Consider the following 14,137-nt stretch of genomic DNA (forward strand, 5'->3'; position numbering starts at 1 on the left):
CGGGCGGGCGGCGCGCTCCGGGCTGGATGTCGGGACTGCGGGCGCTGCTGGGGCTCGGGCTGCTGGTTGCGGGCTCGCGCCTGCAGCGAATCAAAAGCCCGGCCGGCGCCTGCCGCTCGGGACCCACCTGGTGGGCACCGCAGCGGCTGAACTCGGGCGGCCGCGGGTACTCCGAGGTCATGGCGAGCACGACGGTGAAGTACCTGAGGTGGGCGAGGCCCTAGGCGGGCGCGGGGGGCGCGTCGGCGAGGGTGGCCTGCTCTCCCTCCGGGGCGGGACCGGACGGCCGCGCCGCCGGCGCCGGCGCCTCTGAGGGGCGGGGACTCAGGCCCAGGTGTCCCTCAGCCAGCAGGAGGCCCAGGCCGTGGACGAAGAGCTGTTTAACGAGTACCGGTTCAGCGTGGACCAACTCATGGAGCTGGCTGGGCTGAGCTGTGCCACAGCCATTGCCAAGGTCAGTGGCACAACCCTCAGCCTTTGAGAGGAGCGCTGTCTGTCCAAGCCCCCTACCCTAGGCACAAAGGGATGGGAGAGACCGCTGGGCCTGCCTGGCCTGTTACTGCCTGAAACAGCCCTGAACCCCTCTTGACTTTGCCTTCAGGCATATCCCCCCAAGTCCATGTCCAGGAGCCCCCCTGCTGTCCTGGTCATCTGTGGTCCGGGGAATAATGGAGGAGATGGCCTGGTCTGCGCTCGACACCTCCAGCTTTTTGTGAGTATGTCAGGAGGGGCCATGGGGGAGGGGATAGGATTCTGGGACTGAATTACCACTTTTCTTTCTTAGGGCTATGAACCAACCATTTATTACCCCAAAAGACCTAGCAAGCCACTCTTCACTGCATTGGTGACCCAGTGTCAAAAAATGGACATCCCTTTCCTTGGTGAAATGCCCCCAGAGGTAGGTGGCCCCAGTCAATACCTCATATCCCCAGTGACCACTGCCTGTGCCCTGCTCTGCCTTCCTGCTTCCAGGCTGAGCCCATCTTGGTGCCTGACATAGAATGCACCTTAATGATGCTGTAGTGGAAGGCGTGTTGAAGCCTTCTCTTCCTTATAAAGTGCCCCATGAGTCCCCAGCACCACCATCTCTAAAGCTTCTTTCCTCTTCACCTTCCTTGGTCACTCCTTACACCCTGGAGTCAGATCCCCTGGCATGTAGTAAACACGCTGTCTGCCCCTCTCAGGAGTTGGAGTGACTGCCTCACCCTAACCCTTTTTGCAGACACATTGCTTTGGAGATGGGACATTTGAGATTATATATTTATATTCTTAACCCGCTTTATAAATGAAGATACTAACGTAGAGAAGGAGTTTGCCACAGAATTGAATCATGGCAGAGTTGAGCCAGAATCTGGCCCTCTTGACTCCCAGTCTCAGGCTATCCCACACCATAGACTTCCCAGTAGGAGGCCAACACTATGAACAGAAAATGTCTGCACTCAGTTTCGCCTGAATCAGTGGCCAACTCCCTCTAGGCTTCAGGGTGCCCTCTGAATGAGATGCAGATACAGTTGTGCCTCTGTGAGTGGTCGTGGTTGCAGAGGACAGCTTTCTCCAGTTAAGGCTCTCAAATCCTTTCCGTTTCCTACTCCACCACAGCCCACGATGATTGATGAGCTATATGAGCTGGTGGTGGACGCCATCTTCGGCTTCAGCTTCAAGGGCGATGTTCGAGAGCCATTTCGCAGCATCCTCGGTGTCCTGAAGGGACTCACTGTGCCCATTGCCAGCATTGACATTCCCTCAGGTGCTGGGATACAGAGGATTGGGGGAACTGGGGTCCTACCCTGTGTCTCAAAGGTGGTATTCAAAAGTACTGATTTTTTTTTTTTTTTTTTGAGTTGGAGTCTCACTCTGTCACCCAGACTGGAGTGCAGTGGCCGCTCCCGGCCATCGCAGCCTCAACCTGCTGGGCTCTGGCAATCCTTCCACCTTAGCCTTCCAAGTAGCCAGAACTATGGGCACAGCTACCACACCCGGCTAATTTTTTGATTTATTGTAGAGATGAGGTCTCACCAAGTTGCCCAGGGAGGTCTTGAACCCATGGGCTCAGGCAATCTACTCACCTCGGCCTCCCAAAGCACGAGATTACAGGCTGAGCCACCGAGCCCGGCTTGATTTTTTTTTTTTCGAGTCAGTCTCACTGTCACCTAGGCTGGAGTACAGTGGCACAATCACAGCCATCACAACCTCAACCACTAGGCTCAATCCTTCCACCTCAGTATCCCAAGTAGCTGGGACTACAGGCACATGCCACCATGCCTAGATAATTTTGTTTTGAGTCAGAGAATCACTCTGTCACCCAAGCTGGAGTACAGTGGCACGATCATGGCCACCACAGCCTTGACCTGCTAGGCTCAGGCCATTCTTCCACCTCAGCCTCCCAAGTGTTGGAACCACAGGTGCATGCCACCACATCTGGCTAATTTTCTGATTTATTATAGAGATAAGGTCTCACCAAGTTGCCCAGGCTTTTGTCAAACCCCTGGGCTCAGGCAATTCTCTCACCTCAGCTTCCCAAAGTGCTGGGATTACAACATAAGCCACCACACCCGGGCTAATTTTTTAATTTACAATAGAGGTGAGGTCTTGCCATGTTACCTAGGCTGGTCTTGAACTCCTGAGCTCAGACAATGCTCTCGCTTCCTCCTCCCAATGTGCTGTGATTACAGGTGTGAGCCACCACGCCCAGCCTCCTGATTCTTGAGCAATGGCTCAGACCAGGTCCAAAATAATTTGAGTCTAGAGGGGCAGAACACAGCTTTCTGGACTCCACATCAGGGCTGGGGAGCAGAGTTCAAGAGCCCCCTTTACACGTTGGTTCCATGAGGAGACCAAAGCCCAAGGGTACATGGAGCTTGTAGGATGAGAGTTCATCTGGTTGGGGTCAGAGGGGGCTCCCCACTCCTTCAGGATTGGGGTAAAGCAAGGTGTGGAAGGGACTGGACATCTGGCCTCTTCCACTCTCCCTGAACATTACTCTTCTTCCAGGATGGGATGTAGAAAAAGGAAACTCTGGAGGTGGAGGGATCCAGCCAGACTTGCTCATTTCGCTGACGGCACCCAAAAAGTCTGCAACCCAGTTTACCGGTCGCTATCATTACCTGGGGGGTCGTTTTGTGCCCCCTGCTCTGGAAAAGAAGTACCAGCTGAACCTGCCATCCTACCCTGACACCGAGTGTGTCTATCGTCTGCAGTGAGGGAAGGTGGGTAGACGCTCTTCCCAATAAAGACTTAGTGCCTCTCTCTCCAGAACTGTGGGGTCCTGGGGGAGCTCTTCTAGCAATAAAGGTTAGTGGCTGGCAGGAGCAACACTGGGATGTGGTACCATCTCTAGGGGAAGCAAAGCAGGCAAGAGGTTGCTACAGTATTTACAAGCAATGAAAATGGACTGTGAGATGCTGAGTGCTGTCCTTCATACATGGGTGATCCTTATCCATTTGACACACAGACAAGGAGCTGCTTCTGCTTACCAGGGTAGCAAGACTACAAGGTGAGCAAAGGGAATTCCTTCAAAGGCCTCCATGGAAAATCTAATCTGTATTCAGGACTTTCCCAGTCTGGGAATGGAAATACTAGTCGGGATTTATCAGTAGGCTAGGAGCCCAAGCTGGTGTTTATTCATTCATTTGGTAGTGCTAGAGACTGGCTACCTGTGGACTAAATCCAGCGCACAGCCCTACATTTGTTGTTTTTCTTAGCCTTTACAGTATACAGAAATCAGAACATTTCATATAAGTCTACATTTTCAGCTGCTTCTAACAGGGATGCTCTCTCTGTCAAAGGGTATCTGCGTTCCTGTGCCCACAGCCCCCAGCATTCCTGGCCCCTGAGCTGCCAGGCTTCTGCAGACACAGAGTTCATGAGCTCTGAGTCAGAAGTCGCAGAGGGAACTGCCCATTCCCTCAACTAAGGCATGGCACTACCGCTATGTCCTCAGCAGACTGATGTTCCAGAACTGTTTCCTCCTTAGGAGGGACTCATTTGGGATGTGCCAAAGATGTATGTCAAGCCAGGTCTCTGAGATTTCAGCTCTTCAAAATGAGTTGATTGAGCATCACCAGCAAAGATTGTCAGTCTTTCTTCCGCTTCTTCTTGGTGCTCTGGTTGGTGCCGACTCCAGCTCTCCCCTCCTCTGCGTGCTGCTGCCTGTTCCTCTTGGCTTGGTGGCCAGAGCCAGCATGTGTTCTGCTCTCCACCTCTCCAGTCCTGCCGTCCTTATCTCTTTCACCCCTTACATGCAAGACATCCTCCTCCCCTTGATGCTTTCTTTTCTTCTTGCTTCTCCTGGTTCTCCCATCACTGCATGCTCTGCTTTCTGCATCCCTGCCACCACCATCTAAGATAGTTTCTGCAATTTCATCCTCAAAGCTCAGGTCCTCATGCTGCCGCCTCTTCCTGCATTTGCTGCCAGGATCTGTGTATGCTCTGCTTGCCAGCTCCTTGGTCCTGCCTGCGGCCTCCTTGCCTCTTTCCTCTTTATCCAAGGCCTGCAGCTTCTCCTCATGGTGCTGCCTCTTCTTCTTCTTTTTCCTAGGGGACTGACCAGTTTGTTCTCTGCTCTTCACTGCCCTGAGTCCACTTGCTTCTGCAGCCGCCTCCTCCTCCTTGTTCCCTGTGGCTATTCCCGCTCTCTCATCAGAGACCTTTCCTTCCTGATGTCGCCGTTTCTTCTTGCTTGTCTTGATGCTCTGGTTGGTGTGTTCTGGGTGCTTCTCACCCACATTCCTTTCAGATACTGTAGGCTCTTCCTCTTCCTTCTGCTTCCTTTTCTTTTTCCTTTTTTGAGGGAGTTGTGGTTGAGGGACCCCAGGGTCCTGGCCTTTGAGACGAGCCAGGAAGGCCTGCTCCTGGGCCTCTAGCCGAGCGAGCTTGGCTTTCATTGTGATCCCAAGACGGGCAGCCCTGAAATAGATGGGGTCAGGTCATAGCGAAGGTTATTAGTGGAAATGGGCCTAATCCTCAGGCCTACAGTGAAGGTTGATAGGGGATGGGGGAGTGGGGTGCTATTTTCAAGTAGTAGATGGATAGTAGGAATCATTTACTTGGGGTAAGAAGTGTCAAGAGGTGGCACTGGCTCTCCTCAAGTGTGGACAGAAGAGAAGGGAGCCCGAGGAGCTGACCACTACTTACTTGTGTGCCGTCCGCCCCTCACAGGCTTGGAGCAGCATTTCGTCAGTCAGGCTGTTGGGAGGAGATCAGATGTTACACCCAGACCTGGGGGAAAGGCTTGCCTTCTCCCTGTAAAACATGCCTTCAACACTGAGTTCTTGTTCAGGATCTGGCACTTGTTTTGAGGTGCTAGGGATACAAAGTTCCACCTTCACCCCCCTGCCAGGAGCCCACAGCCAAGCCTTGGACTTGGTCATTTCTCTTAGGTCTGAGGGCATCTCCTCCCGCAAGCCCCAGTGCTAAAAGAAAGTCTCACATCTGTGGGGGCGAGGGCCCCTGCTTGTCGTCATCGCTGCAGCTCTCCATGTCCCTCTCTGGCTTCTCTTCACCTGAAGTCAGCGTGGCCGTCTAGAGAGATCGTGGGGATAGACAAGGCCTTTCCAACACTACTGTTTAGCCCTACTCCCTGTGGGAGCCCCCTATGAATTCACAGCCCTAGGCAGCAGCTGCTAGCCCTCAACATTGCTCCTTGAAGAGCCAGGAAGTGTGCCATCCTGCATACTTGAAGGTGGACAGGTGGCTGCAGCTGCTGGAGGTAGAGCAGCTTTGGCCTCCTGGCCCACAGCTGGCTGGTGGACAGAGCAAGAAGGGAGGAAATACTGTTTCATCAGGCTTCACAGTGGGACAAGTGCCAGTAACTGACAATAAAGGTGCCCCCTCCACCCTATAGTACCCCTCTCACATCACCTTCATTTAACCAAATTAACTGAGTCTACTATGGGCCAAGGAGTTCAGAGGACAGAGTGAGATAAGAATGGAAGGAGTCCAGCCCAGATGGCATCTACGTGTGGGGTGGGGCGCAGAGCATGCAGAACACAGGCAGTTATGACCGAGGTGTTGCTTGTGCTAGAGAAGCGGTACTGCCTTCGACTTCAGGATTTGAGAAATGATTTCTAGAAGTAACTGATATGTACACAAGCTGTGGAAGACAAGAGAAAGTCAGCAGATAAAGGGGGGGAAAGGGAGAAGAATGTCCCAGACAGAATAGAACATGCTATTCTGGAGGTGGAAGAATGGGGTAACTTCATAGAAAAGAAACACATTCACCTGGCATGGTGGCTCATGCCTGTATTCCCAGCACTTTGGGAGGCGGAGGTGAGAGGATTGCCTGAGCCCATGGGTTCAAGACCAGCCTGGGCAACTTGGCGAGACTGCATCTACAATAAATCAAAAAATTAGCTGGGCATGGTGGTATGTACCTGTAGATCCAACTACTTGGAAGGCTGAGGCAGAAGGGTCGCCTGAGCCCAGCAGGTCAAGGCTGCAGTGGCTGTGAGCGTCCCACTGCACTCCAGCCTGGGTGACAGTGAGACTCCTACTCAAAAAGAAAAAAGACACATTCACCAGGCACAATGGCTCACACCTATAATACCAACGCTTTGGGAGGCCACGGTGGGCAGAGTGCTTGAGCCCAGGAGTTCAAGACAAGCCTGGGCAACTTAGCAAGACCTTGTCTCTATTAAAAAATAAGCCAGATGGGGTGGCACATGCCTGTAGTCCCAGCTACTCAGGATGCTGAGTTGGAAGGATTGCTTGTGCCTGGAAGATTGAGACAGCCATGAGCCATGATCATTGTGATCATGCCATTGTACTTCAACCTGGGTGACAGAGACCCCAACTCAAAAAAAAAAAAAACCAAAAAAAACCCCAGATTCTAAAGTGTAGCAGTCCTCAAGAGAAGTGGCAAGAGAAGAGGCTGGAGAAGGCAGGGAAGGCATGCAAGGCCATGGAACCAGCCTGATACATCTGGACTGTGTTATCCCAGGTTAAAGAGGAGCCAGTGACCCGATGTCACCTGTGCATTAGAGAGGACACTCTTCATGCTTTGTGGAGGATGGACTGACTGAGGGGGAGAGAGAGACAAGAGGTGGAGAAGCTGTTAAGGAAATCAGGCAGAGCCGATGATGGCCTGAAGTGGGGCAGGAGAGGGAAGAGATACAGAGAATTGGGAAAGACTTGCCAGATAATGTGTGAAGCCCTTGATATATAATGACCACTACATACTAGCTTCCTTCTGTTGGTATAGTAGAAAGCAGGAGTCTGAAGACCTGGGTTCTAGTCCTGTCTGCCATTACTAGCCACATGTGGGCTCTTCAGCAAGCCACCTGCACCCTTTGTTTATATCTGCAAAGTAAGGAGGGAGGATGGACCAGATCATCTCGCAGGTCTCCTGTGGCTCCTGAGTCCTTTGAAGTAGATGCCCTCCCCCACTCAACCTAGCAGGCCCTGAAGTGAGGGGCTGTGCCCTGACTTCTACTCCCTCAACAGATTGAAGGATCTATGGAACCTGAAGGTCCCAACTCTTGCTGAGGGCTGGGCACTCTAAGTGAGCAACAGCAAGATTGGTCACAGGATCCCACTATGTTAGGACGGTCCTGAGAACTGGTAAAGCATAAAGGCAACTGTCCAGGCCCCAAGGAAAACAGGATGGACTCCCTTACTGCCCCCAGCCTCTAATACCTTCACAAACTTCTGATACAGCAAGTTGGGCTTGGGATGGTTATGACGGGTGGTCTTCTTAGAACGGTGCTTTATTTGTACTCCATCCTGTAAGGAATTATCAGTGCCAGTGAGTCAGTGACATGCCATGTGTCCCCGCCCCATACGTCCCAGGCTGTGTTTCATGTGTCCAGCGATTACAGCTCATACCTGCCCAGTTTCTACCACCAAGTTGGCTGCAGTCTTGTTGAAGAGCTCATTCCACCAGTGGTTTGTGAACTCCTTGGCAGGGTCGTGTCCCACCTGCCAGGGGAATAAATACAAGCTCTGAGTATCCGCCTCGCCTGCCCTCAGGGTACCCCTCTTTCTTCCATGCTGACATTCCTCAGCCTGCCCAGTCTTACCCCGTGAGTGTCCTGCTTCAGCGTCACCCTGAGGGCCTGAGTGATGCCATTCTCCTTCCGGCCCAGGCCTTTGCCTGCAGAGGACAGTGACATGGCTTATTCTGCTGCCTGTTCTGAGCCCTCACAAGGCACCCCTTTACCCCCCTCCACCCTGTGCTGCTCCTTGCCATTCGCACACACTAGCACTAAGGCATCCTCAGCCCTCTCAGAAGCCCTCCCAGTGCCTCTCATTCTAGTACCTCCCCGTGCAGTCCCCTGTCTCTGAGCCTGAACTGTTTCTTCCTTCATAACTCTTTTGGGACAGAGGCCATTTCTCTTCTTCCCTCCTCTCATGCTCCCACCCATTTCTTCCTCATTATCCATTGTCAAATTTCTTCCACTCTTCCCTTTTCTGGAAAAGCCAGAAAATATCTGCAAATTTCTCCTTAACCTAGCTTTTCCTCCTTCAACTGAATGGACTGCATGGAAAATAGTCCAAGATGAGCCTCTCTACAGGCAGAGGGAAGATAGGGAGTTGGGGGATGTAGAAGAGGGCCCAAGGGGGTCAGGGTCACCTTGAGTCCATCCATGTTTTAGCAGCTGCTCCTCGGCAAACTTCATCCCACGACTCTTGACCTCCGGAGTGATACTCATGGTGAGAAAAAAGTCTCTGTCCGCAGACTCTCACTAGGGACGAGGAGGTGATATCATCCTTTTAAGAGGAAAGGAGAAAGCACCCAGAACAGCCATCAGCTCCATCCTGACTGCCTGTATAAGAATTCCTTTTCCTAGCCAGGCACAGTAGCATGTCCCGGCTACTTGGGAGACTGAGTTGAGAGGACTGCTTAAGTCCAGGAGTTCAATCCAGCCTGGACAACATAGCAAGATCCTGTCTCATAATAAAGAAATAAAACATTGTTTCCCGAGTCCTGGGAAGGAGACCTGGCCTTTGGAGAGCTCTCTGTGTGGCTAGAGAGACCAACATCAACACGTCAAGAAGTGAAGGAGGACTGGTGCTTACTGACACCTAATTTATGGAGAGCTCACCACATGCCTGGCTATGCTAAGACTTTACACAATTATTATTATTATTACTATTTTTTAGTTGGAGTCTCACTCTGTCGCCCAGACTGGAGTGCAGTGGCCGCTCCCGGTTACCGCAGCCTCGACCTACTGGGCTCCGGTAATCCTTCCGCCTCAGTCTTCCAAGTAGCTGGAACTACAGGCGCGTGCTACCACGCCCGGCTAATTTTTTATTTATGGTAGAGATGTGGTCTCACCAAGTTGCCAGGGCGAGTCTCGAACCCGCAGGCTCAGGCAATCCACTCACCTCAGCCTCCCAAAGGCGCAGGATTACAGGCTGAGCCACCGAGCCCAGCTCCAAGGGCTGGTTTTAAAGTGTGAGCCCCTATGCCCGGCAGGTGTTGTTTCTTTACAATAATTTATATATTCCTCTTTTTGGATCCAGAATGTTATTATCCAACTTATACACTAAATTTACTAACACTTGTTGCATATTTACTCAATGCCAGTCTGTTGCTAATTGCTTCATATGGATAATTAATCCTGCCAACAACCCTACTGGAAGTGTTAGTATCTGTAATTTACAAACGAGAAAACACACTGAAGAGGTTTAGTTACCCAAATCAAATACCTAACAATTAGTGGATCCAAAATTGGTATTCAGGCATTCCAGAACTAGTGTTCTTCATGACTACACTCTTCAGTCGCTTATAGCTCTCTGTGCTTTCTGCTGCAAGACCACAACCGAACACTTGTCGCATTAATTCCAAACTACACGCCCTGGAAGAGACAGGCGTGATTTCCCAACCCCAGAGCACTTAACGCAGAGCCAGATATCAAGAATACGTTCAGCCATTATTTGATGACGTGAATGACAGGGGTGGGAATCGCTTTAACTTACTTTCAGTGGGTAGGTAACTGGGCAAAAGCTGTGCGCGGCAGTCTCTGTGAAGGCTGCGAGCACACTTTGGAAATACTGTATCCTCTCCAGTCAATCTGAGTTTTCAGAAGTGGCCCAGGGCCACTGGTCCTACAGCGCCCTGAAGAGCCGGCTCCCCTTTCCCTAGACCTCCTTCCTCTAAGGGTCTAAATCCCAGGCCCCCGCTGCAGTGTCACTTGGGTAGAAATACTCCGCTGCTCTCATGTGGCTACTGAGCCTGGGCTCCGATTACCACCATTCCAGGGAAAGGGGCCCCTTACCGTCATTGCCGGATCCTCTCCGCGGAAACATGTGCCAAGTCTGACCTGTGCGCCGCCATCTTCCCGGAAATGCCGTTTCGGTCCTTCTAGGCTGTGGAAACCATAGAGACGCCCGCGGGAACCCAAATCGCGGTCATCCGGGGATCCCCGAAGCTACCGTGGCGGCAACTTGCTGATATGGTTGCCATGGAAACTGGACCTTGGCACACTCTCCTTTCAGAGATTCCGATCGTCTTCCACGTGCTTCCTCCCTGCGATCCTTGAGCAGTTAGAAGACTTCAGTCCTAACTGACCCACTCGGGATGCGAACAACAGTTTGGGGTCCCCCATGGAGCTAGTCCTGGGCACAAAGTCGAAGAAGGAAAACTCTAGGGAAGTATCGAGAGTGGCCCAAGAGATTCGTGGAGGCAGAAAGGGTGATGCCTCTGCCGTGTTTTTGCAGGAATGAATACTCAGCTTTCGGGAACAGTCATCTGTAAAAGCCTAGAGATTTCAGTAGGTTCTTCAAGTACTTTTTTTTTTTTTTTTTGAGTTGGAGTCTCACTCTGTCGCCCAGACTGGAGTGCAGTGGCCGCTCCCGGCCACCGCAGCCTCGACCCGCTGGGCTCCGGCGATCCTTCCGCCTCAGCCCTCCGAGTAGCCGGAATTACAGGCACGCGCTACCACGCCCGGCTGATTTTTTGATTTATTGTAGAGATGAGGTCTCGCTGCCCAGGCGGGTCTCGAACCCGCGGGCTCAGGCAATCCACTCACCTCAGCCTCCCAAAGGCGCAGGATTACAGGCTGAGCCACCAAGCCCGGCTCATCGAGAACATTTTGGGGCTTCTGCACTAGACTGGAGTCCAGTCTCTCTCTCTCTCTCTCTCTCTCTCTCTCTCTCTCTCTCTCTCTCTCCCTCCTTCCCCCCAATTGCCGACGCTGTCTCCACCTTTGGGGTACCCTGAATCCGGCTGGAGCTGGTCTCTAGCACCCAGGCGGGTCTCGAACCCACTGGCTCAGGCAATCCACTCACCTCAGCCTCCCAAAGGCGCGGGATTACAGGCTGAGCCACCGAGCCCAGCTTCTACTTTAGTTTTTAAGTAAACTACATTTCCTAATCTAAAAAAAAAAAAGAACTTTTTGACTCATCACTCTGGGCTGGGACCTGTCCCTTTGGTACTGGAGATACAAGGAGGCATAAAGCCCAAGCCCTGGTTTCGGGGAGTCTAGCACGGGAAAGTTGGGACCTGCTGGGACTGGAGGAGATGCAGGATTCTAGAATGCCTGCCAGGCTGAGGGTTTGGATTTACCTGGCGAGTATGAGGATCTATTGAGCAGGGGAAGGAAAGAAGATATTGCAAAGAAGTCAGCAAGGGAAGTTGCGCGTGCCCCCACATCCATAACTGTCTCAAAGCTTAACCGAGCACCCAAGAACTAAAACCTGAAGAGGATCCCTCATCCTGCCTCACCATATCGTATTTTCATTCGCTTAGTGCCCCCTAGAAACTTCCAGAAAGAAAAATTGCCACTTCACCATAAGGTCTTGTCCCAATTGCTCTGTCTCATACCTGTTCATCCCCATAAAGTTGTTTCCATAAAATTAATTTTGCTTTTTTTTTTTTGAGTTGGAGTCTCACTCAGTGCAGTGGCCACTCCCGGCCACTGCTGGGCTCTGGCGAGCCTTCCGCCTCAGCCTTCCAAGTAGCTGGAACTACAGGCGTGCGCTACCACACCCAGCTAGTTTTTGATTTATTGTAGAGATGAGGTCTCGCCAAGTTGCCCAGGCAGGTCTCGAACCCGCAGGCCCAGGCAATCCACTCCCCTCAGCCTCCCAAAGCACGGGATTACAGGCTGAGCCACCGAGCCCAGCTAATTTTGCTTTTAAAATATGCTATACTTTAAACGATGGATCTAGGTTACTGGAATTTTAGTCCCTTGCAGAAGGGATGTGGGATGCCTCAAGAGCATTCCTCAGAGGCTGGGGTCAACAGGGGAATGTTGTGTGAGTGGGAGTCAAATCTGAGCCCTTTTCCCAATCCGCCACTCATTGTGTGACCTTAAACAAGTCACTTCTCAAGATCAAGAGCACCCTTCGCTGGTCTGCAAAATTAGAGTATGGGTTAATTTAGTTTCACAAACATAAGTTTTACTGAATGTCTCAGGGAAACATTCCATAGACAGGGCTTCAATTTCCACCATCCCCACATCCATCTCTTGTAGAACCTGATAAATACAGGTGTGTAATATTATATATAGCACTGTATATTATATAAAATACCATATGTATATATAAGAGGTTTGAAAACTCCAGAAAGAGGTGACCCTCAAGGGCCCTCACAACCCAGAATTTGTGTGACACATTTTGCCAGCCCCTCCTAAAACTGAATGGCCATAAATCTTTTACTCAAGATTCCTAGTCTGGCCTAACTAAGTCCTTGGCTCCCTGTTCTGCCTGACTCACTCAATCAATATGTATTTATTTAGACCACGTGCTAGAGGTATTAAAAGGTCCAGCCCTCATCCTGTCAGCCCTCACCAAATGGTGAGAGTTTAAACAAGTTACCAGACACCTATATCACTGAATTATGAGAGCTATGGCAAGGTCCAACATAGGGGTAAGATGAAAAGAATCTAGGACTCCTAGGAGCTTCCTGAAGGAGCCACCGAGGCTGCAGACCCAGTCCTGGGGACTATGTAGCATTGCAAAAGAAGAGAAATGAGCTTCAAGGAGTTTGCTGTTTAAAGGGATCTCACACTATAAGAGAACAAGAATACATGAATATGTCTAAGGAAATGACCCGAAATGCAGAGAGCCAGATGCACAGAAACATTTATTACAGTAATATTTATCAAATGGAAAAATTGGAAAGAATCTAAATATCCCCCAACAGCAGAGAGGCTAAATAAATTTTAGTGTAACCATACAATGGACTAATATGTAGCCTTATAAAATTGTTGTTGAAGGTGGAACTCAGTGGCTCAGCCTGTAATCCCAGCACTGTGGGAGGCAGAGGCGAGTAGATTGCCTGAGCCCGCGGTTCGAGACCCACCCGGGCAACTTGGCGAGACCTCGTCTCTACAATAAATCAAAAATTAGCCGGGCATGGTAGCGTGCGCCTCTAGTTCCAGCTACTTGGAAAGCTGAGGCAGAAGGATTGCTGGAGCCCAGCAGGTCGAGGCTGTGATGGCCGGGAACATGCCACTGCACTCCAGTCTGGGTGACAGAGTGAGACTCTAACTCAAAAAAAAAAAAATGTTGAAGAAGAATCCTTTTTCTTTTCTTTTCTTTTTTTTTTTTTAACAGATGGGAGGTCTTGCTATGTTACCTAGGCCGGTCTTGAACTCCCGGCCTCAAGCAGTCCTCTATCCTCAACCTCCCCAAAGTTCTGGGATTACAGGCATGAGCTACCATGCTCAGTCAAAGAAGAATTCTTAATAACTTGGGGAAATGTCTATGATATAATTGAAATGAAACAATATAAATACAAAATGGTATCTACAATAAGAGCCTATATGTGTTTAAAATCCATAGGCAGGCCAGGCGCAGTGGCTCAAGCCTGTAATCCCCGCACTTTGGGAGGCTGAGGCGAGAGGATTGCTGAGCTCAGGGGTTCGAGACCAGCCTGGGCAACTTGGTGAGACCTCATCTCTACAATAAATAAAAAAATAATCCAGGCGTGGTAGTGCGTGCATGTAGTTCCAGCTGCTTGGAAGGCTGAGGCAGAAGGATTGCCGGAGCCCAGCAGGTCGAGGCTGCGATGACCATAAGCATGCCATAGCACTCCAGCCTCGGTGACAGAGTGAGACTCCGACTAAAAAAATAAAAAATAAATAAGTAAAATAAAATCCATGGGCAATAGCATCAAAAGGAATAAAATACTTAGGAATAATTTTTTTTTTTTTTGAGTTGGAGTCTCACTCTGTCGCCCAGGCTGGAGGGC

General features: G+C 50.9%; 2 protein-coding genes across 5 annotated transcripts; one reads left to right on the top strand and one right to left on the bottom strand.

The window, feature by feature from the left end:
- The first annotated feature begins 6 nt into the window (after positions 1 to 6).
- NAXE (NAD(P)HX epimerase) lies at positions 7 to 5,816 on the top strand. Of its 4 annotated transcripts, XM_021709076.1 has the most exons (7): positions 7 to 208; positions 346 to 454; positions 602 to 712; positions 785 to 898; positions 1,600 to 1,747; positions 2,992 to 3,206; positions 5,738 to 5,816. In XM_021709076.1, the coding sequence occupies exons 1-6, from the start codon at positions 27 to 29 to the stop codon at positions 3,198 to 3,200; spliced, it is 873 nt and encodes a 290-aa protein (XP_021564751.1). In that variant the 5' UTR covers positions 7 to 26; the 3' UTR covers positions 3,201 to 3,206; positions 5,738 to 5,816. The 4 variants fall into 4 exon arrangements, with proteins under 4 accessions (XP_021564751.1, XP_008049215.1, XP_021564752.1 ...); XM_008051024.1 differs by lacking the exon at positions 5,738 to 5,816 and having other exon boundaries at positions 2,992 to 3,402; XM_021709077.1 differs by lacking the exon at positions 5,738 to 5,816 and having other exon boundaries at positions 350 to 454; positions 2,992 to 3,402.
- GPATCH4 (G-patch domain containing 4) lies at positions 4,300 to 10,319 on the bottom strand. Its single transcript, XM_008051022.2, is given in 9 exon segments — positions 4,300 to 4,344; positions 4,347 to 4,905; positions 5,134 to 5,184; positions 5,429 to 5,520; positions 7,633 to 7,719; positions 7,822 to 7,914; positions 8,016 to 8,089; positions 8,570 to 8,706; positions 10,218 to 10,319. Coding segments are annotated over 8 exon segments (1,080 nt in total). The 5' UTR covers positions 8,649 to 8,706; positions 10,218 to 10,319.
- Positions 10,320 to 14,137: the final 3,818 nt, after the last annotated feature.

This window comes from Carlito syrichta, unplaced genomic scaffold, assembly GCF_000164805.1.
Source record: "Carlito syrichta isolate Samal-C Ts95f unplaced genomic scaffold, Tarsius_syrichta-2.0.1 Scaffold156294, whole genome shotgun sequence".
NCBI lineage: Eukaryota > Metazoa > Chordata > Mammalia > Primates > Tarsiidae > Carlito > Carlito syrichta.

What these genes read in the sequence shown, in the direction of transcription:
- NAXE (XM_021709076.1), top strand. Translation starts at nt 27, where the DNA reads ATGTCGGGACTGCGGGCGCTGCTGGGGCTCGGGCTGCTGGTTGCGGGC. An exon ending in CTCGACACCTCCAGCTTTTT is followed by an intron (nt 713 to 784) that starts GTGAGTATGTCA and finishes TTTCTTTCTTAG; the next exon opens with GGCTATGAACCAACCATTTA. An exon ending in TTGGTGAAATGCCCCCAGAG is followed by an intron (nt 899 to 1,599) that starts GTAGGTGGCCCC and finishes ACTCCACCACAG; the next exon opens with CCCACGATGATTGATGAGCT.